Genomic DNA, 23,222 nt, shown 5'->3' on the forward strand with positions numbered 1-23,222 from the left:
GAATCCATGTGCCCGCTCCAAATATTCTGCCCGCTGCACCTGGAGCGAGCTAGTACTTAGAGCAGACATCTGAAGAAGCATCGAGGCCTTTATCAGCACTTGGAGCTGCCTGGACCTGATGAGTGACTGAGATACCAACACATTTTTTAATGCGACTGGGCTCACTCCCAATAGCGCAAGGCAAGTAAGTCTAATTTGTAAATGGCACTCTGCTTTTAAAAAAGGTATCTTCAAAAAAATCTGACTATTAAATGAAAGAATATTAAGCAATATTAACCTTCCATTGATTATTATAAAATATGAGTCACGTTCCTTTAGGAACAGATTGTTGAAACAAATGAAGTGATGAACATTTTGTAAAAAGTCAGCCTTATGGATGAAAGGAACTAAGTCAGAAACTGGATCAAGATGGCAAACAGAATACATTTATTTATCTCCCTTCCTGCCCCAAATCCTATTAAATGGCAGAAAGTGAAAGAGAAAGGTTAAAAAGCATAGAAGTTATATCTAGAAATTTAACACTGATCTGAGACTCCTCTCAGAAGGAAAGAAGAGAAAGGATGATAGAGAGAAAAAAAAAACAATAAAAGACAGAAGAAAAAATGCTTTTTGCAACTGAAAAAAGGAGCGTCTTGGCAGTTTAAAAGATTCAATAAGTGCTAAGTAGGATGAATGAAAAAATCCCACATCTGTCTAGACACACTAATATAAAGTATCAGAACACCAACGGTGAAGAGGAAGTCCTAGAACCCTTCTCAAAGACAAAAACAGGCTACCTGCAAAGAAACCAGAGTAGAACTGGCATGTCTCTCCCTAGCAACACCAGAAACTAGAAGAGACCGTGCGTCTGGCTGTCTCCCCGAGAAAATGCTTCTCACATATATTTAGGGAGGCAGAGGCAAACATTTTCACAATAGCTATGCACTGTTTTGGACACCAGAGACATAACAATGTAAACCAGGGTTCCTGCCCTCATGGATCTTTTCTTAAATTATGTTATAATATTCTAGAATACTGTGCATTTGTACAAAATAATGAAGACTTACTTATACCGATGGAAAGTTATCCAATATATAGAGTCAAGTGAAAAATATAAACTGCAGCATAATTCCATTAATTTTTTTTAAAAAGCACATGTATGTATGACTGTAAATGTAAAGAAAAGACTATAAAGATGTATCCCAAATGTTGGCTACCTCTGGAGAGGTAAAGACAAGGGGTATTGAAGACAGCCTTTTTCACTTTTCCCTATATAATTTGGCATCCCAGAATCTTCTACAAAAAAATTTATTCATACATGACTTCTATTTATTTATTTACTTATTTATTTATTTAGAAAGTGTGAGTGGGGGAGGAGTAGAGAGAGGGAGAGAGAGAAAATCCCAGGCAGACTCTGCACTGTCAGCAAGGAGCTTAATGTGGGGCTTGAAACTATCAACTGTGAGATCATGGCCTGGGCCAAACATGCGTAACCAACTGAGCCACCAGGCACCGCCATACTTCTATATTTTTAAAAAGAAAGTAACAAATAATATTTAAATAGATATGATAATAGATCTAACTAAAAACAGAGAATGATTAGTATTTAAAGGATTAATAGGGTTTTCATTGGCACATATTAGGCACTTGATAAATATTAATCACATTTATTTGACTTTTTTAAAATTTATTTATTTTGAGAGAGAGAGAGAGAGAGAGAGAGAAAGAAAACACAAGTGAGGAAGGGGCAGAGAGTGAGGGAGAGAGAGAAAAGGAATCCCAAGCAGGCTCTACACTGCTAGTGTGAAGCCCGACACAGGGCTCGAACTCACAAGCCATGATATCATGACCTGACCTGAAGTTGGATGCTTAACCAACTGAGCCACCCACATGCCCCTTTATTTGACATTTCTGTGTTAAAAAAGGAAATGGTGTTACAGAAAACAGCACCTCTATGAAAAAATTATAATGCTTAGTTCATTATACAGAAATCTCTATTGTGCTCTATAGATTATAAAGTATGTTTGCATATATTTTCACATTTATCAGACCCATTATCTCATTTTATCCTTACACAAGCCTGTACATTTTCTTAAATTAAGGGTAGGATAATTTAACTAAGGGATATAAGATTTCCTTCCTACATAGTCTTACATAAAGGTTTTAAACTCTGATTAAAACTTTTTCACACATCTTAAAGGATTTGACAAGGTGTAAACGCTCAGGGGAAAGTGAAGAGCTCTGACAGAATCACATTAAAACCTGAGTGAAGCCCCCAGTCTGTTCCAAATGTCCCTGCTCTATATAGCCCTGAGTTTTATTATGATGTTTTGTGTTTTCATTTCCTCTGTTAGTGAAACTAAATTCAAATGACAGAAACATATAACAATATGAAGGGAAAATCTTATCTTTCCATGTTTGCCAATAAAGTGTGACATATTTCAGGACTGAAACTGTGTGAAACTTGTCTTTTTATTATTAAGAAAAGACTCTCTCAATGAATTAAAAGTGAATTAGATAGCTAAGGGAGGGTTACTATAGGACAAACTGTTGTTAGGCACTCTAGGAAGTTTAGAAGTTACCCAATTGTAAACAACATTCTAAATTATTCCTACGTATTCATTAAAATAAGTTTTTTAAGAACATCTCTTAGGTAACTATTACTATTTTATCAAAATTAGTAAAATCTAATTTTAAAATATTCTACAATTTTCAATTTTTACTCATTCAGAAAACATTTTCTCATTTGTCTGAATTACTGTGATTTTTTGCCTACATTTTATTTATAACAGCTGATCAATATAGAAGAGGCAGCATCTTTCAACTTTATACCTGCAGAAACTAATAAGCTTGTATTTCAACACGAGCAAATTATCAAGTGGTCACCCTTAAATTTCATAACCTTTTAAATCTGACCTTTCAAAGTTCTTATCATTCCTCTTAAATTAAGGGTAGAATGACCTTAATCAATCAAAATTCTACAGAAAACAAGAACTAATGTCACTGAAATTCTGCAGGCATAAATCAGAACTTTGATTCAGGTGTAAAATGTGTGTGTGTCTTGTGTGCATGCATGTCCTCTGTTTACTCCCTTACAATCGATTTGAGCAGAAGAAATTTGGGTTATGAATCTTTTCTACCTGAAGCAGAAATTCCTTTCAAGAGAAAAACAACCAAATGTCATATGAATTTGGGTTGACCACAAACATGGGTTCAAGTACAAATGACGTGAACATCAGGTGTTTATGACTGGATTTTCCACTTGTTTCAGAAAACGTGAAAGAGAAAAAAACAGTCTAAGAGGGAAGACTCATTTAGTTGAATACACCTGAATTTATTTAAGCCTAAATGTTTTGAAAAGGAAGCAAAATAAAACCAATACTGGTTTTTATAATGCAGAGACAGGATATTAGACCAAACAGTTGAATGCTATAGATGTTTTAAAGTTCTATATCAACTTTAGATGATAAACTTCAAATTAAATACTTACTCATCAGTCACTACTAGCAAAGGCATAAACATCTACAGCAATGGAAATACTCCAACTGTATGTCTTTTGTTCAACTGAGGAGTCTTGCTGCGATGTTTGTGTTCAGATGACAGATTTTTTAAATGTAGAAAAGGAAATAGATGTTCACATTTTTTTCTTTCTGGGGCTGAGGGTTAGTGTCCTATAAATCTCTTCTCTGAAGTGCCTAAATAGTCCCTTGAATTATATATATCATAGACACTGTAAAAAATTGCTGTAAAAGCTGTTTGGTACCAAAGATATTGATCACAAGTCAATATGCATTACCTTAAGTTTAAAAGTAACCACGCGGGGAAAGTGAAGGAACAAAAATCAACTACTTGCACTACTTCTTACTTGCAAATCGGAAGGATAACATACTCTGTACAGGGGTAACTAACATTTAGAGTGGGAAAAATTGTAACTGCAAACAGTCAACAAATTCAGAAACTCGGACACTAGAAAGGATATATATGGTATGTCCTCAAATCAGCCAAAAATAACAAAACTGGGAATAATTAATATTTATATAGTTTGTAAGGCACTTCCATATATAGTATTTGATTTAATTTTCTCAAAAGCCTGACGAGGTAATGGTTACTTCCCCTTGACAGAAATAAAGTATAAGGATTGTAATGCATAGCCACACCTACTGACTGCAAAATATGTGATCTTCCCAACATTCTTCATTGCCTCATGTGTAGATAAACCCACTGCATGCTTGAAGAAAGTGTGTTTCTTAGTGAGACAATGGCTTAGAATGACATTTTAGAATAGGACTATTGTGGTAAAAATGACAGGTGACTAAGAAAATAATCTGGTGGCCAGTGCTTATGAAAACTGATAATACACCAGTCACTGTGGATTATACCAGGATGCACTGTTGTGGTCTGAGAGGAAAGATCGGTATGGTAGGGAACAATTTTCATATCATTCACACAATTTTTCTTGAAGTCCCCATCACTTCTAATGTAGATATTTCTTACAGCAAAGAGAAAGGATGAAGGAATAAATGGATGGATGGATAGATGGATCCATTCTATAAAGGACCCAAAACTGTATTTCCACGCTGTCCTGATCTTTGGCATTCGTGAGCTAGAAAAACGTCACTTCTACTATGTAAGGAAGTTACGACTTATGGGGAGAGCTTAATTCAGAATACACGCGAGTTTACTAGTTTTAAAAGTATTTACCAAACACCTGCTCTGGTCTCAGTATTTAGACCTATTTGGCGGACTGGGGGAGATTCAGACATGAATAAGATATGGACTTGAAGTCTAGAACAGGGGTCAACAGACTTTTCCTGTAGAAAATGAGACAGTACTATTTTGGGCTTTGTAGGAGATGAAGTCCTTATTGCAAATACTCAACTCTACCACTGTAGCATTAGGGCAGCCATAGATAACACACACATAAATGGGTGTGTTCCCAGAAAATGTTACATATAAAAATTGGTGGTTAACTGGATGTAGCCCATGGGCCACAGTCTGCTGATCCTCGTGTTAGAACGAGTGACAGGATGTTGCCAACTGCACTCTCGTCAACACTCCACGCGACGCAGCTGTCCGAGCGAGCTCCTGCTTCACCACTGTCTCACTGCTATTCTTAAAACTCTTCAATGGCTTAGTGCTCCTCACAGGAAGAAAGTCCACACTTCTCAGCACAGTATAAAAGGCTCTTTTGTGCTCCACTCCTGCTTTAGTCTCCTGACTTGTTTCTCACGTCTCTCTCTACCTCCCCTCCGCTACCTTTCATGCTGAAGCGATACTGAGTTACCCTAACACACCATGCTATTTTGTGTCTCTGTTCCTTTGCCCTCTACCTAAAATGTCCTACACCATGAAGAGACACATCCACCCAGAGATTACTACCTGAAGCATCCTTTCACTCCACAAGTTGACCAGTTCTGTCATGCTTTCGCTTTCTTAACTCTCCTGTACTTCCTGGTCACTTCCTTAACTCGCCTGTACTTCCTGTCCACTTCCTTAACTCGCCTGTACTTTCTGTTCACTTCCTTAATTTGCCTGTACTTCTTGTTCACTTCCTTAACTCTCCTGTACTTCCTGGTCACTTCCTTAACTCGCCTGTACTTTCTGGTCACTTCCTTAACTCTCCTGTACTTCCTGTTCACTTCCTTAACTCGCCTGTACTTCCTGTTCACTTCCTTAACTCGCCTGTACTTCCTATTCACTTCCTTAACTCGCCTGTACTTCCTTTTCACTTCCTTAACTCCTGTACTTTCTGTTCACTTCCTTAACTCTCCTGTACTTCCTGTTCACTTCCTTAACTCGCCTGCACTTCCTGAATGGGGGGGTTAAATAGTGAGCTGCTCAGGAGCAGACAGTTTACAGCTTTTAGGTGTAGCATTAACTGCTAGCACAGCATCTAGCAGAGCGTAGGTGCTGAATAAATCTACAGTGAACCAATGTCAACCGAAGGTACCATAAAGCAATACATTACTATTTCAAGAAGGAAGACAATACATACGTCTTGAAGGAGAAGAATCAGAAAAGGTTTGAAGAAAGTGGTGGTATGTGAACTAAGTATTAAATAAGTAAGTAAACAGACACAGTAAAGACGTCTGCAAAAGCAAAAAAGTGAAAAATTAACGTCTGATGACCGATGAGTATTTCAGTTTGGCTAAAGAATGGAGAGTAACTGGGAACACATTTGGAAAGGCCAGTTTCGGGGGTCAGAGCTAGAGGACTTTAAAGATCATGCTAAGAAGTCTGCACTTCATACTGAAAGCTTCTGTAGGGTAGAATAATCTGAAACAGTAACACTAATCCAACAGAAGGTGGGCAGAAACTGAAAAACACCCCCAAGACAGAGGTGACATCTGGCAAATGACTTGGTGTAGGACACAGTGGAGTGACAGGAAGTAAAGATAATCCTGAAGTTTAATGCCTGGGAATTGGGATAAACAGGAAAATATGAACAAGAAGGAAAGAAGTTTAAAAAAAAACAGTGAATCTGGTTTTGGAATATTAAATATGAGGCCTGATAAAACATCAAGGTAGACGTATTTAGTATAAATCTGAAAGTGGGAGGAAAAAAACCTTCAAGAGATGAGACGTAAACCTGCGAGGCATCTATCCATCTCTGAAAAGATGGAACAATCAAGATTCAAAAGCACTTTATCAACATAAAAGTATCCTGGTACGTGTTTCTATCATAATATCAATAACATGATTGTACTAATCTGCAAACAGGTCCATCTGCTTGACTCTGAATTCCCTGAGATGGGAGGTCGTGGTTTATCACATGATAAACATCCGCTAATGTGTCTCCAGCTTAACAGCAGGTATTCAGTGCATGTGCTGAATGAAGCAGCCCCCACAATTCCAGCAGTTAGAGAACCTGATTCCCTATGACGTGCTACAACTTAACATAGCACAAAGATTAAAAATAAAATCCTTCAAAAGCTTCATCTTCATGTGTCTGTATTGATGGCGTCAATCGAAGGCAAATGTGTCAGCGGTTACCACGGGGCAGATGCCACAATTGTATTTCTTCCTGCTACTCCGAAGATCTGGCACCTGACTATTTCTATTTTTACCATGTCTCTTCTCTATCAAAAGTCAGCATTACCTTAGCCCTTGGCATGTTTGAAAGGAAAAAGAACACTGACATAGTACTTATAGAGCTGCAGGCTCCTAATTTTTAGTGATTTTACGGACCTTTTTTTTATGTTTATTTATTTATTTGGAGAAAAAGAGAGAGTGCATGGGAATGGGAGAGGGGCAGAGAGGAGAATCAGAATCCCCAGCAGGCTCTACCATCAGTGCAGAGCCCAATGCAGGGCTCGATCCCATAAACCTGTGAGATGATGACCTGAGTCAAAATCAAGAGCCAGATGCTCAACTGACTGAGCCCTCCAGACACCCTGATTTTACTGACCTTTATGTGCCGGTTCATAGCAGTGGACTGTGCTGCCCGCACCAGACCCTCCAGTTCAGCCCCGCTGAAATTCTTGGTCTCTACAGCCAGTTCTTTAATGTCTACGTCAGCAGCGAGTAACTGATGACCTCTCATCCTTGCTGTGTGGATGTGTAGGATCTGTAGTCGGCCCTTCTCATCTGGTAAGCCTGATAAAATCGAAAATAAAACAGAAATTATTATAATCCTCATGCTTTTCTGATAGGTACTTAAGCAGGTAAACAGGTGCTCCTTGTGATATGCAACTTTTCTAACTCATGTGAAGTTATATGTCTTTGCTCTTACTAATGAACTCTAAAATACACCCTTCTCCCAACTGGCGACAGACCTGCTTACCTATCTCCATTTTAACTTCCAGTCTTCCAGGTCGAAGGAGAGCCTCATCTATCAGATCTGGTCTATTGGTCATTCCTGAGCACAAATTTTAAAACAAAACAACAAAGTTGAAAAAGATAAAATGTCGCTTCAGTAGTATATGGAAGAATAGTAATTTCTCTAATAAGCTAAGACATTTTATAAACATCAAATAGGAAGCCAATTATTCTCAAATAAAAATATTATTTGTTCTTGATCTGTTCTAATGAAAATACCTGAAGACTCTGCTTTAATATTTCACTACATTGCCAATGAAATATAAATGTAATGAAAACTTCAAATATTTAAAAAGCGAGCATAAGGTTCAGAGAGCATAAGTAGCCTATCAAAGTGAGATAGGGGCAATGTATGTGAATGTGACCAGTCTAACCTCAAAATCCCTCTCCTTTTCTGTAGGCCAATGGTTTCAACCTTCCTAAGCAGCAGAAGTTTTGTTTTGTGTTTAAAGTCATCTTAAGGGGCGCCTGGGTGGCTCAGTCGGTTAAGCATCCGGCTTCGGCTCAGGTCATGATCTCACATTCATGGGTTCGAGCCCCGCGTCGGGCTCTGTGCTGACAGCTAGCTCAGAGCCTGGAGCCTGCTTCAGATTCTGTGTCTCCCTCTCTCTCTGATCCTCTCCTGTTCCCACTGTGTCTCTCTCTGTCTCTCAAAAATAAATAAAGAACATAAAAAAATTAAAAAAAAAAAGTCATCTTAAGAAGAATTGCAGTACATGAACTGAGGTACCTCTGGGCCCCTGGAGGCCTATAGGATGCAATTTGAAAACCACTGTGTTACACTGTGCTATCTTTTTCATCTTTGAGCTGTGAGCAGGCACTCATGAGTCACTAAAACCCATCTTTTTATTTGTCCTAGTAAGGCTAAATATTAAAACAGTCAAATTCTTCAATATCACTTGATTCTAATTTGGAAACATGGCCAATACAGTGTAATTACTACCTACTCAGATCTTAATTCAGAACCTATGTGTCTCATGTTTTTGAAATCATAGAACTTTTGCTTTTCAAAGCAAACACACCGATGACTAAGATGTTGTTCAGTTGCTCCACTCCATCAATTTTGGACAGCAGCTGGTTGACGACAGTGTCGTGAACTCCTGTGCTACCAGCCATGCTCCCTCTCTGCTTGCAGATGGCATCAATTTCATCAAAGATGATTATGTGCAAACCACTGTTAGCACCAAGCTAGAAAGGGAAGAAATTACATTAAATGTCATTAACTTGAATATACTATTAAACAAACTAATTTTAAAAAACCAAAACAAAGCTTTCTCAGATTGATTTTGCTGCATTTTGACTAATATATACAGCAAGTATAATCACAGCTGCTGCCCTCTCAAAGGCATTCTCAGAATTCTACAAACTGAAAAGCCATTCCAGAATCTCATATTTAACAGCCATAAAACAGTAATACAACCTTATTTACTGATGAATGTGAATAGTCCACCAAATAACAACCTGTTCAATGACACACGCATTTCTTTTCCATTTGAAAGAAAAATTCATAATTATCAGGTACATGTCTTAAGTCAGTGAAGGGCAACTCTCTCCTATTTTCGCTGAGTTTTGGTAAGAGAACTGTCCCAGCCACAGCAGGTTTAATGTTTGTTTGACAAACATATTATATGGCTGAACAGTAACTCCACTCAGAGGCCAACTGGAAAGGGGGCAGATGAGGGAAAGAACTAAGCACAATTCACATTGTTATATCACATGAAAACAGATTACTTCCTCCTAACAGTAAAGTGAGAACAGAGACATAATTTATAGAAGGAATAGTCAAGGGGGTGCTCTTTCTTCTGCATAATGATTTCTGTTTGAGTTTATTGAAATTAGAGTCATCATTCCAAGAAAATAGTTTTATGTACTGTGAACCTTTAATAGATGCAAATACTTTCAAATGCTAATAATTCACTAGGTTAAGTTAACATGGATCTTCTAACAATTTATAGTCAAGTACTTAAGTCTCCTATTAGGAACCAAAGAAGGAAGTATACTCTATACATTTTCTTTTCTTAAACAACAACAACAACAACAGAACCATTAGAGATTAAAAGAGTATGTGAACACTTGACTTACATACGGTTAATATAAATGATGGGTACCGTGTGACTCAGGATTAGATATGGTTGGTATTCATTAAATTTCTAATAAGGATATAATGTTTTTTAATACTTTTTTTACTTCATTATCAAAGTATTAGATATTAACCGAGCAGAAGTTATAAAACAATAGAAATAAAAATAAACTATGTTCTATCACACCCATGATATATACTATATAATACCTAAAGATAAATGCTATTATATTCTGCAGATTCATTTTTATATTTTAAATTTATTTTAACTAAAAAATTGGAAACTCACTGCATCTTTTATTCTCTTGAACATCAACTGTTTCTTGAAAACTATTTAGGGCATCTAGGTGGCTCAGTCAGTTGAGCATCCGACTGGCTCAGGTCATGATCAGAGCCAGATTCTGCGTCGGATTCTATGTCTCCCTCTCTTTCTGCCTCTCCCTTGCTCATGCTCTGTCTCTGTCTCTTTCTCAAAAATAAATAAACATTTAAAAAATTTAATTATTTAAGATGGTTATTTTTGTTTCTATTTGCAAATACATGATTATACAAAATGTGGGAAAATATATAAAAAAATAACAATCATCCAAAATTCAACTAGCTGGAAAAAACTCCTATTATGAATTTGGTGCTATGTAAGTAGTGTGTAACCCTTTTTTCAATCTAGATATTATCTTCAGCCCTTTCACACAGTTATAAATGCAACTATAAATATGCAGACAAAGAAACTGTAGAAGAGAAATGTCAACTTTACTTCATAAGAGTAAGAGTGCACTTAGGTCAGTGAGAAACAATGGTACATAAATGAGGTAAACAGAATCTATAAGTGAATTTTGGTAATGGAAGTGATGATGACTAAAAAAAGCAAAGTCCTACTTTTTCCCTCTCTTTCTCTGTGTCCCTCATGGGATTCTCTCTCTCTCTCTCTCTCTCTCTCTCTCTCTCTCTGCTCTTCAATCACATGTACCCTCTATTTCTAAAAAAAAAAAGATAAAAATAAAATTTAAAAAGTCCTAGATTTGATTATTGCCTGCATATGCAAGGGGAAGTGACAACAAAGGTAAGAAATACCTTGTAGTTAGGATAAGAAAGATGCAGAATGAAAAGATGCAAAAGAATTTTTTTTTAAGTTCCTACCATGATAATATTAAAGTGTCAGAGGACATCTAATTAGAAGTGTCCTCCGAGGGCACCTGGGCATCTCAGTTGGTTGAGCATCCAACCCTTGATTTCAGCTCAGGTCGTGCTCTAAGTTTGTGGGTTCGAGCCCAGGGTTGGACTTTGCACTGATAGTGCAGCGCGTGCTTGGGATTCTCTTCTCTTTCTGCCCCTCTTCTCCTCAAAATAAATAAATAAACTTATTTTTAAAATGTCCTCCAGGAAAAAATATATATACACAACCAGACAAAAGAGAGAAAAATAGACCTGAAAGTCCTCTATCTACAAACAGTAAGAAGAGTCCAGTGACAAACTAGATTCTGTAAGAAGATGAAATCATATACTTAAAGCAAGAAGGTTCTGGGCTGCAACACCATATGATGTCTACAGTAAAGGCAACCTGAATAAAAAGAGGATCAGGAAAACATCACACAGAGGAAAGATGAAATGTTACATCAGAAGTAGGAGAAAAACAGTTCCAAAGGAATTAGACTAAGTCTAAAACAAATCTGAATATGTATAGTGTTTTTAAAAATCACAAACAGATAAAACACTCTATGACCCAGAAATTCCACTCCTTGGTATATAGCAGCTCTCCTCATAATTGCCCCAGACTGGAAACCCAAATGCCCTTAAGTGGGTGAATGGATAAACAAACTCTAGTATGGCCATACAATGGAATATTACGCAATAATAAAAAGAGATGTTTGGTACATGCACAGCTTGGATATATCTCAAAAGCAATATGCCAAGTGGAAGAAGCCAGTCTCAAAAGGTTACATACTATGATCCCATATATATGACATTCTTGAAAAGACAAAACCTATAGGGATGGAGGACAGATTATTAGTATCCAAGAGTTATTAGCAAGGGAGAGTGACCATAAAGGGAAAGCATAAGGGAATTTAAGTGGGGGGTGGGAGGGGGTAGTGATAAATGTTCTAGATCTAGATTTTGGTGATGGTTCCATGAAACTATACATGTGTTAAAACTCACAAAACTGAATGCCAGAAGAGAAAGGTCAATTTTACTTCATAATAATAAATTTTAACAAACAGATAAAATATCTTATAATACTGATACTCCACTATTCATATTTGGAATATTGCTCACTCTTTAATGCAATTCTATGCAAGATGACAATTGTGCTCAACAAAGTTTCCAAAAATTTAACTAGGTTTTTTTCCCCTTAAATACCACTTACAAAGTATTCTCTTCCATCAATGTTTTAAAAACTAAATTCAAGGGGCGCCTGGGTGGCTTAGTCGGTTGAGCGTCCAGCTTCGGCTCAGGTCATGATCTCACAGTTTGTAGGTTCGAGCCCTGCATCAGGCTCTGTGCAGACAGCTAGCTCAGAGCCTGGAGCCTGCTTCAGATTCTGTATCTCCCTCTTTCTCTGACCCTCCCTTGCTCGCGCTGTCTCTCTCTGTCTCTCAAAAATAAATACAAATAAATAAAAAATAAATAAATAAAACATTTTAAAAAATTAAATTAAAAAATAAAAATAAATTCAAGTCTGAAACAAATAACTTATTTTCTCAATATAGTCATATTTACTGAACAGATGTCTGATAAGTGATAGCTTGTTGCTTAAAAAAAAATTCAACACCAAAAACAATTATCTTTCTAACTGTAGAAAAGACTGAGAACGAGGAATTGGAACTATACCCTCAGCTTTACCAAACACTTCTGGATGGTAGGGTATTCTTGCCATATTCAGTGCAAATCAAGGCCACTCCTGTTTGTCACTAAAAAGCTAAGATCCTACACTATTTTATACGACATTTTTATACAAGGTTATCTGCCAATTTAGCATGAAACAAAAAGCTGCTACAAAGTATGAATTTTGCTATTGATGTGCCTTATGTTGCCACTGGAATCATGACTTCCTTCTCAGTCCAACCTCAAAAATCACCTGTGTGGATGGGAAGCCAGAGACAATAGGAACACTGTAGGATCACAGGTGCAATCTGTCTTAAATATAATTCAGTATTAATTCTGACCTCTTCAGAACCTTACTAATCTTGTGACCTGTCATCAAGGGCCTTCCCAAACCTAGTCAGTACAACCACACCAATTTTTACAGGTGTGTTACTTAAATAAAGGTAAGTTCTTCTTGCAATAAATTAGGAGTCATGTAAGGAAGAGGTCAAGATTAATGTTCACAGATTATAGGCGACTCATCAATAAACCCTTTACCAAAGAGTTTAAATCCTTTTTAGTTCACTGGCCTCTAGCTCTGTTCTTACCACCTGCAAAGTCTTCCCCATAGAAAGAGAGCTGATGCTGTCGCGCCCCTGGCAGCTGCCTTTGACAGCGCTGTTCTATATTTAACTAGTTTGACCTATATGCAAGTGTTCATCTCCGTCAGCCTGGACTGTCCAGAACCTCAGAGGTGAGGCTTTCCTTTATTATGTAACACACCCCTACCCTCCATGGGGTCATTAGCTGAGTACACCTAGCCCTTTCTGGATGTTAAGAATTGAGAAAAGGTATTACTGAAAAAGCTGGCTAGATTTATATCTACCTAGAAATTCTTTGTCAATTCATTGGCAACTCAAGTTTTATCATTAATAGTGTCATATTTAAACTGTCTTCAAGTTTAAAAAGAGCACCAAAGAGATCTACTGCCATGTGGAAACTATCACAACCGATTTTATAAAATGCTTCTTTACAGGACATTTTGACTCCCCTGCCCCCCATGTTTAAGCTTCAGTACACCATCAGGGTGCTTTAGATAAAATTTCAGTTTTCAAGCTTTTTGTTGAACAGTTTCAAATATTTACAAATACTGATATTACATGACTTCTTATTAGAAGTCTTCCACAGAAGAAAATACATTTTTAAAAATAGAATACATAGAATAAAATTCATTCTATCCTGCAATTACCATATGAGCCCTGTGGATCTTTTTATAAATCTAAGATATATTATGCTAGTTCAACATTCTAGAAAGTATGTCATCATTACTCATCAATTATTCTTAACTATCCTAAAAAAGATAAAAATAATAAAAAAATCAAAGAATCATGGAAGTGCTCAGAGGGATAACGCAATAGTGGAAGCCAGTGCTAGACATCACCCTTCAGTTTTCCTACTGTGTTGCCCAAAGTACACATCTTTCAAGAAGGCATAAAAGAAATCTGGAGACACACCACCCACCATCTTTGTTGCCTGGTTTTAGCTTTAACTGAACACAGTTGAGAATTCAGATTTTTTTTTATTCTCTGGCCATAATAGAAAACTGACAGAGGAAGATATTTCACATTTATTAGGTGAATCCAAAGATTAATGTAGAGTGATATAGCAGCACCTGAGACTCTAATGAAGATGGTGAAACTGATAAGTAAAATCTCTGACTTTGTTCCCTCTAATGATGTTATCTTATAAATTTTCCTAAACTCAAGAATGAGTGAATAATATATTTCTAAGGACCAAAAAACCAGCATTTTCATCTAGCTACTTATTTAATAAAAATCTTCATTGTGCTATATTTTGTGATAAGAAACTAGACCATCTCATTTTTCTAAAAGGACACATGACCATATTCTTTCATCTTTTATTTCATCTGTGCATCAAAATCTCCTTGATATGGTTTCAAATAGACAGATGCTGAAGGCAGGTATTAAAGAGAGAGAACAAGAAAAAACAGGTGATACAGACATTAAAAATCTGGTTGACCAATCTAAAAGGTGCATACAAATTTCAAAATGATAATGTTTTGCAACTGTGGAGCACCTGGTAGCCAAGCATTAAAAGGGTTGTCATGAAGGCAGTATTAACATTTTATTTTTACTGTCAATAAAAATAAGAAAAAGTAGGAAATAACAGATTAGATTAGATTTAGTAAAGCCAGATTTAGTAAAATATTAGGTGTTATTATGTTTGAGTATTATTTATATTGATCCATGTAAATCTACTATTATTCATTTTAATGTTTACATGATATCCCATTTGCTACCAAGGAAGAATCAAGATACTTCTACTTTCACCTCCATTACTAACAGTGCAGTACTCAGCATCCTGGTACAAGTCACTTTGTGCTCAAGCGCTGGAGGGTTTCCCTGGGGTTGCTGTCCTGCAGGAAAACTCATGAGTCGCGGGGTTGTGCATCTTCATGATGTTGCCAAATTCATCTGCAAGATGTTACCCACTTGGTATCTTCCTCTAATTCTTACTACAACTAATAATGTATATGAGGCCCTATTTCTTCACAACTTCACCAACTTCTGGTGCGATTAGTTTTTATAAATTCTGCCAGGTTGTTTATAAAATGTATCTCTTATATTATGCATTTTCCTGAGCATCTTTTTATTTGCTTATCTTCAGTTGGGTTCTTTCTCTGAGAACTGCCTGTTCATATCCTTTGCCATTTAAAAAAAAAATTGTGATGTCTGCCTTTTTTGTACCTATTATACAGGAGTTACTACAGAGAAGTTATTACATAAAATGCCAGTTCTTTGGGGATTATATGCATTATAAGTATCCTCTCCAGTTTGAGATATCTGTATTTAGTGTATGCGTCAGACAGAATTTTCTTCATATTATATTAATGTAACCAAGTTAACATTTTTTCTTTAATGGATGTGATTTCTGTATCTTAATAAAGAAATTCTTCTCTTGCCTCAATTCTTTAAAAAAAATTTTTTTAACATTTATTTATTTTTGAGGGACAGAACCTGAGCAGGGGAAGGGCAAAGAGAGAGGGAGACACAATCTAAATCAGGATCCAGACTCTGAACTGCCAGCACAGAGCCTGATGTGGGGCTTGAACCCATGAACTGTGAGATCATGACCTGAGCCAAAGTAGGACACTCAACTGACTGAGCCACCCAGGCGCCCTATCTAGCCTCAATTCTTAAAGCTTCTGGCCTATTTCTTCCAAAAATGTTTCGTGTGGCAAGTTTCAGTTTATGTTTTGCAAATCCATTCTGCAATTCTGTATGATGTGAGATAGGGATTGTTTTTTATCTTTATCTAAATAGAAAGCCAAAGATCTCATCCTGATTCATGGAATATTCTTTCCACTTTGAGTGGTATTATCATTTTTCATATAGCAATTTCTTCCTGTGTTCTACTCTGTTTCTTTGGTCTGTTTATGCAAGAACATATAACTGTCTCAATTATTACAGCTTTTTAGTAAGACATTGCATCTTCTGAAATAAGCCTTCATAATTTTCCAAAATTTTCATGGTTCCTTGAGCTTCCAAAAATAAATAAATAAAAACAAAAATCAAGTTGTCCAATTAAAAAAATTGTTGTTAGACTTCATTGGAAAAGCATGAATTTAGAAATTAAACGACAAGGCAGACCTGTCATTTTATGATATTGTCAGATTCTCACATGTAAACATGTTTTATTTTATCACTTATTAGCTCATAAAAAAAGATTCTCAAAAATGTTTATACTTTTCTTCTTTCATTTTCCTGTAAAGATTCAATTCTAGGTACCTTATCATTATGACTGCTGATGTAAGTGGAAAATTTTTTTAAGTTACATTTTCAGTATCTTCAAATTTTCTTTGAGTCTTGCCTTCTGAAGTATTTGAGTTTTCTTTATTCCTTTTCCAGCTCCTTCTCATGCTTTGGAAAAGCATGAAAGTTATGAACAAATTTCACATACACATTTATGTCAATTAATAGTGCTATCCTCTTCCCAAATAATACAAAGATCTTATATAGATTTAATCTACTTCCCATATGCTTTGTTCCATAGTTTAGTTCTATCCTTAAAAAAAAACCCACCCATACTGATGATTATTATTGTTGTTTTGTAGTGAGTCCTTATTAAGTTTACCTCTTTTAAACTTTTTACTATGAAGTATGGTGTACAGAAAGGGAAAGTTCACAAAATATAAATGTATTTTTCAAGGAACCATCATAAAATTAACATCTAGATAATGTAACAACAAACAGAACCATGCAAGCATCCTGGGAACACGTCCCCACAGCCTTCTCCCAAAATCCCTCCCCTTTCTTTCCCCATAGGCAACCCCTATTTTAGTTTTTATGGTAATTACTTCTTACTTTTCTTTATATTTTACCACCTAACCATGCATCATTAAACATTATATTTTCATTGAACTTTTATATAAATGGAATCCTACAGTATGTATTCTTTCTCGTCTGGTTTCTTTTGCTCAGTATTTATTTGTAAGATTCACAACTGTGCATAGCCATGGTCGTTTCTCATTACTGTGTAATACTTCCTTGTATATTTACATGACAATTTATCCATTTACTGGATATAAAGTTCTAAGTTAACAGTTATTCTCTTTCAACTTCTAAAAAGTAGCATTCAACTGATTTCTGGTTTCCATCATTTGTTTGAGAAGACAACCACCAGCTAACTGTTGCTTATTTGAAGATAATCTTTCTTTTTTTTTCCAACTGCTTTTAAGATTTTTCTGTTTTTGTCTTTAGCAGTTTAACAAAGATTATCTATAGGAGTTAAACTTCTTTAGTATTTCTCTTGCTTGAGGTTCATATAACTCCTGGAATCTATGAATTAATGTTCATCCATCCGTTCTATACCGTTTTCTCTTCAAATACTGCTTTTGATTCATCCTCTTTCTCAACTTGCTGGCACTTTAAAGACACTCCTAGACCTCCTTGTGGTATTTTCTCTCTCTCTTCATTCCTTCCATCTTTTGTTTCTGGTTATTTTTGTCTAACATCTTTTAGTGCACTAATTCTCTCTTAGATGTGTCTAATCTGCTGTTTAAATCTATCTAATTGAGTTAATTCCAGTTGCTGAATTTCTCAGTCCCAGAATTTCCATTTATTTTTTTAATGTTTTTATTTATTTTTGAGAAAGAGAGAGAGGAGGAGATACAGAATCCGAAGCAGGCTCCAGGCTCTGAAGTGTCAGCATTGAGCTCAACACAGGGCTCAAACCCACAGATCAGGTCAGATCATGACCTGAGCCGAAATCAGACGCTTAACTAACTGAGCCACCCAGGTGGCCCTCCATTTGACTTTTCTAGTTTCCAGTGCGTTGCCAAAATTCTCAATCTTGTTTCCCTTTGAACATGATAAATGTAGTTATTGTAAATGCCTATATCTGAGAATTCCAGTATCTGGAGGCCCAGTTTCTATCACCTTTTGTTTCTCTTTCTTCAAGTGGTTTATGTCTTTGTATATCTGACTACATTTGATTATAACCAGGCATTTCGTTTGCAAGCTACAGAAATAGTTTATGACGTTGCATGGTATTGCCTCCCTCCAGAAAGGATCTATAATTTTGCTGGATGCTGGAGGGCATGAGTGATTGAGGAACTCTCAATTTAATTTGAGAGAAGTTAGATGTGATTCAAAGCTGATCTGCAGCTCTGACAGGAGGTCTACTTCAGGTTACCTCTTGCTTCTGTGGTATAGCCCTACAGGTTCCCAACCCAAACTGAGGCATGTGCATCAATGTCCTCTCTTCATGAGCCACGGATTGATTTTTTGCTAACAACTTTTTATGTATGTATTTATTTATTTAGATTTTTAAAAAGTAATTTCTATGCCCAACATGGGGCTCGAATTCACAAGCCTGAGATCAAGAGTCACAAGCACTTCTGACTCAGCCAGGAGCCGCCAGGAACCATAGATTTTAATCTCCGCCCCCTTATTCCCACTGGCCTGCCTGCCAAAAGGGCTGCACAGCTGTTTAGCAGCTCCCTCCAGAGATGCCTAAGATCTCCAGAGAAACTACGGGTAACTCCACACACTAGGACCTTTTATTCTGGGCTTCCATTCTCCCCCTAGATCTTAAAAGTTCTTCGATGCCCTTTAAGCAAAAACTTTTTCAATATTTGTTGAGTTCTCCTCGTAGTCTTCATGGCAGGCATGATTCAAATTTAAGAATCAGCCACTACAAGAAGGAGAAGATCCAGAGCTTATCCATATTTTCAACCAATTTCACTGCTCAGCATTATTTCCTGCATCCTGTTTCCGTCTGGGTTCAATTTCCTTCAGTCTCCAAGTACATCCTGCTTCACATTCTTCCAGCAAGCCTCTGTAACTAGTTAATTCTATTAGCCTTTGCCTGAAAAAGATATCTTCACTTCATCTTTATTCCTGAATGAGAATTAAGCCGGGTATAAAATTTTAAGTTGACAATTATTTTCACTTAACTGTGAAGATATTATTCCATAGTTGTCTGCCTTCTCTTGCTGCTGTTGAGAAGTTTACTGTCAACATAATGGATATCCCTTTGTATGTCATCATCACTTCTTTTTTGTTGACATTAAGAAGTTTCTCTTTTTCTTTGGCATTCTCCAATTTCACTACAATGGGTCTAGAAATAAATTACTTTTTACTTATCCTATTTGGGCTCATGGTGCTACCAGAGTCTAAATATTTATTTTATCAATTCTAGAAGATTCTCAGCCATTCTATCTTTGAATATTGCCTCTATACTATCCTTTCTGTTGGGACTTCTCATCTTAACTCTATTATCTCCACATGTCTTTCATATTTTCCATCTCTCTGTGCTACATTCTGGGTGATTTCTTTAGATTTATTTTTCTGTTTATCACTTCTCTTTTCCCCTGAAACTACTGACTTTTGTTTAACCTGGCTGCTGAGTTTTAAATTTTGATGATGACATTTTCCATTTATTGATGTAGCTTTCCCATGAGAATCTCTTGTGGTTTGGGTTGTTGGAGCATCCCCGAAGGTTTGCTTTATAGCTAACAACCCCATGCTATCAGTAGTCCAGGATCCATTTTTATTTTTGTTTTTTTAAGGAGGCTACATGTCGAGCATGGAGCCCAGCACAGAGCTTGAACTCATAACCCTGAGATCAAGGCCTAAGCTGAGATCAAGAGTTGACACTTGACCAACTGAGCCACCCAGGTGCCCCTGGGATTCATTTTAAAATTAATTTCTCAGCTTGGGAGCCCCAGACCACATAGGTCAGCGGTGGTGGTGGTAGTGGTAGTGGTTTGTGTGTGTGTGTGTGTGTGTGTGTGTGTGTGTGTGTTTAAATCCTAAGCATGAGTTAAGAATCCATACTTTAGAATTCCCATTGGAGATTCCTTAGCTCCCACTCAGACACAGTTAAATGTTTTTGTGCTGGTGGGCAGATAATTTCTAGTTCATTCTTTTCATAGAGGACACAACCCTCTACTCCATACCTTAAATAAGTTTAAGGACTTGTTCTCTGTCTGCTAGTGGGTGCTAAAACTCAAACTCCTATATTACTGACACCAAAAGTTGGAATGCATATCTTTACCACTCTAATTTTCAGAGTTTTCATTTCTAGAAATCCCCTTTTCTTTCTTGACAGATAAATTACACATTTAAAATGATTTTAGTTAGGGGCTCCTGGGTGGCTCAGTCGGTTGAGCGGCCGGCTTCGGCTCAGGTCAGATCTCACATTTGTGGGTTCGAGGCCTGCATCAGGCTCTGTGCAGACAGCTAGCTCAGAGCCTGGAGCCTGCTTCAGTTCTGTGTCTCCCTCTCTCTCTGCCCTTCTCCCTCTCATGCTCTGTCTCTCTCTGTATCAAAAATAAATAAAACATTAAAAAAAATTAAAAAATAAATAAATAAAATAAAATGATTTTAGTTATATTTTATCCAGCATTTGAAGGCGTTTATAGAAGAAGAGTTTTCAGGTTACCTACTCTACTGTACTGTCAGAAGCAGAAATCCTATGGCATTGTTTTTAATTTAAAAAAATATTTTTTAAGATTTTATTTTATTTTGTTTGTTTTTTATTTATTTTTGAGAGACAGCACAAGCAGGGGAGGGTCAGAGAGAGAGGGAGACACAGAATCTGAAACAGGCTCCAGGCTCTGAGCTAGCTGTCAGCACAGAGCCCGACGCGGGGCTTGAACCCACGAACCGTGAGATCAGGAGCTGAGCCGAAGCCAGATGCTTAACGGACTGAGCCAGCCAGGCGCCCCTAAGATTTTATTTTTAAATAATCTCTACACCCAACATAGGGCTCAAACTTACAACTGAGATCAAAAGAGTCACATGCTCTACAGACTGAGCCAGCCAGGTGCCCCTATGGCAATGTTTTAAACATCTGTCTTTGAATAAATATGTTACATATAGAGAGAGATCTATATAGATCTAAATATACATCTATATCTATCTATCTACAGAAAGATTAATTATAAGGAATTGGGTAAACCAATTATGGGGGTTGACAAGTCCTAAAATTTTAAGTTGGCAAGATGGAGACACAGGAGGGCCAACAGTATAGTTCTGGTCCAAAGGCCTGCAAACTTGAGACTCAGGAAGGGCTGCTTCAGTTTGAGTCTGAAGGCGGGGGAAAAACTGATGGCCCAGATAAAAGCAGCCAGGCAGTCGGAAATTCCCTCTAACTCAACTGGAGGAGCAGCCTTTTTTGTCCTAGTCAGGTCTTCCATCTGACTGAATGGGGCCCATATTAGAGAGGGCAATTGCTTTACCCCAGGTCTACCAATTCAAATGGTAATCTCATCCAGAAATACCCTCACAAACACACCCAGAATAATATTTAACCAAATGTGTGGGCACCCTGAGGCCCAATCAAACTGACACATAAAATTAACTGTAACAATTAGTAAACTCTGGTTTGACTTTTAATTAATTTTTTTCTAAGACCCACATCAAGCTTTCCTTTGAGGCCTTACAACTCTTACCTGTCACTCTACAACTGACGTGACTCAGTGGTAAGTAAAGTAGCTTTCTGCACGCGGACCTTATATATACATAATTCTACAAGTCATATGAATTTAATTTCCCCCTTTTCCAAAGAATAAATGAGTTCAAGTCTCTGAAAGTAAGATAGAATAAAAGTGACACCTGAAAATAAATTCCCAATCTGTTTTTGCAAAACATTTGGCTTTGCACTGCATACATTTGGGTAATGACATCTGCTCCCATCATGTAAATCTCCCATAATCCCTGGTTCAGTGATATAATTCAGTACTAAATAAATTTTACCTGTATGCTTTTCAAAATATAGATCATAGTAACAAGTCTTCCACCATAGCTTTGGGTTTCATTCATCATAGTGACAACAAACTTTTACTAAATTATACTTATATTAACATTACCCTCCTCTGCTCCTCTTCTGCGTCAGCAAAGAGTTTACGAATGTTGGCCTCTGACTCTCCCACATACTTGTTAAGGATTTCTGGCCCATTGACCACTTTGGGCTCCCTTGCATTCAACATCTTGCCAATCTGTCGAGCCAAGAGAGTCTTACCACAACCTGGGGGCCCATATAATAGGATGCCTTTAACATGTTTGCAACCTAAAAAAGAAAAGGAAACAGTGAGACATGTAAAGGAGTTTTCTTTCTTCTTCATATGAGTGTTAGGAAAACTACAGTCATGCCATTAACATATTAATATCCAAGTGCCATGAGCAGAACAAGAATGAACAACTGAAGCTTTTTTTTTTTTTTAAAGTAGGCTCCATGCCCAACTTGGGGTATGAACTCACAACCCAAGATCAAGAGTCACATACTCTACTGAACCAGCCAGGCACCCCTAAAACTCTTTTTCTTTTTAAATAGAAAATCCAGAAACAATTCCTACACGAGTGCCAAAATTTGAGGGGGAAAGCTGCCAATTAAAAGTCTTCAGAAAAGTGTATCTGAACTGTCATTTAAATTAAATACTTTTAACTCTGAAAATGTCTCTTTGACCTAAATACCTAATTAGGAACTATTACTTATTTTCCATTCTCCTTTAAAGTCAAGGAATAAAAGAGATCTGCTTTTAGGCAAAGTTAACCCAACACAAATCTATTATAATACAGTAGGTTATGGAAACTATATCTTAGTCATAGAAATTATAGGTGTACCTGTTGATACAAGCCCTTGAGGAATGGGCAAACATGTTTGGAGTTGGACTAGCATAGGCAATCCACAGGATCCAGACGGATGTCACACACTTAGTGGGTAAAGTTCAATGTCCTACTTCATGCGACTAATGCCAAGGGAGGCACACACTTTTCTCAGAGCCACCAAGATGAGGAGGAAGTTTCAAAAGAATAGTATTCAGTCCTTTTCTAAACAATCATTGCTAAAGGGTATCAGTAACAACAGGGAAAGAGCAAGACTGGTGATTTCGACTCCCCAGAGTTTCTTTGGCCAACTCTTCATGAGCATTTACTCCTCTTCTAAGATGGTAGTGGCCTGCGGTTTCAGTTTACTAGCTCTAGGAATTCCCACCTTTCCACCAGCTTCACACTGAGGG

General features: G+C 37.0%; 1 protein-coding gene across 2 annotated transcripts in view; it reads right to left on the reverse strand.

Annotated features, from left to right (window-relative positions):
• NSF (N-ethylmaleimide sensitive factor, vesicle fusing ATPase) overlaps nucleotides 1–23,222 on the reverse strand; it is a 142,359-nt gene that overhangs the window by 47,996 nt on the left and 71,141 nt on the right. For both annotated transcript variants that reach the window (XM_029927201.1, XM_029927200.1), the window contains exons 9-12: nucleotides 22,074–22,273; nucleotides 8,820–8,985; nucleotides 7,763–7,837; nucleotides 7,388–7,575 (exon numbers count right to left, since the gene is read on the reverse strand). In XM_029927201.1, the coding sequence (XP_029783061.1) occupies nucleotides 7,388–7,575; nucleotides 7,763–7,837; nucleotides 8,820–8,985; nucleotides 22,074–22,273 (629 nt within the window). The remainder of the gene's footprint in view (nucleotides 1–7,387; nucleotides 7,576–7,762; nucleotides 7,838–8,819; nucleotides 8,986–22,073; nucleotides 22,274–23,222) is intronic.

Source organism: Suricata suricatta, chromosome 17, assembly GCF_006229205.1.
Source record: "Suricata suricatta isolate VVHF042 chromosome 17, meerkat_22Aug2017_6uvM2_HiC, whole genome shotgun sequence".
NCBI lineage: Eukaryota > Metazoa > Chordata > Mammalia > Carnivora > Herpestidae > Suricata > Suricata suricatta.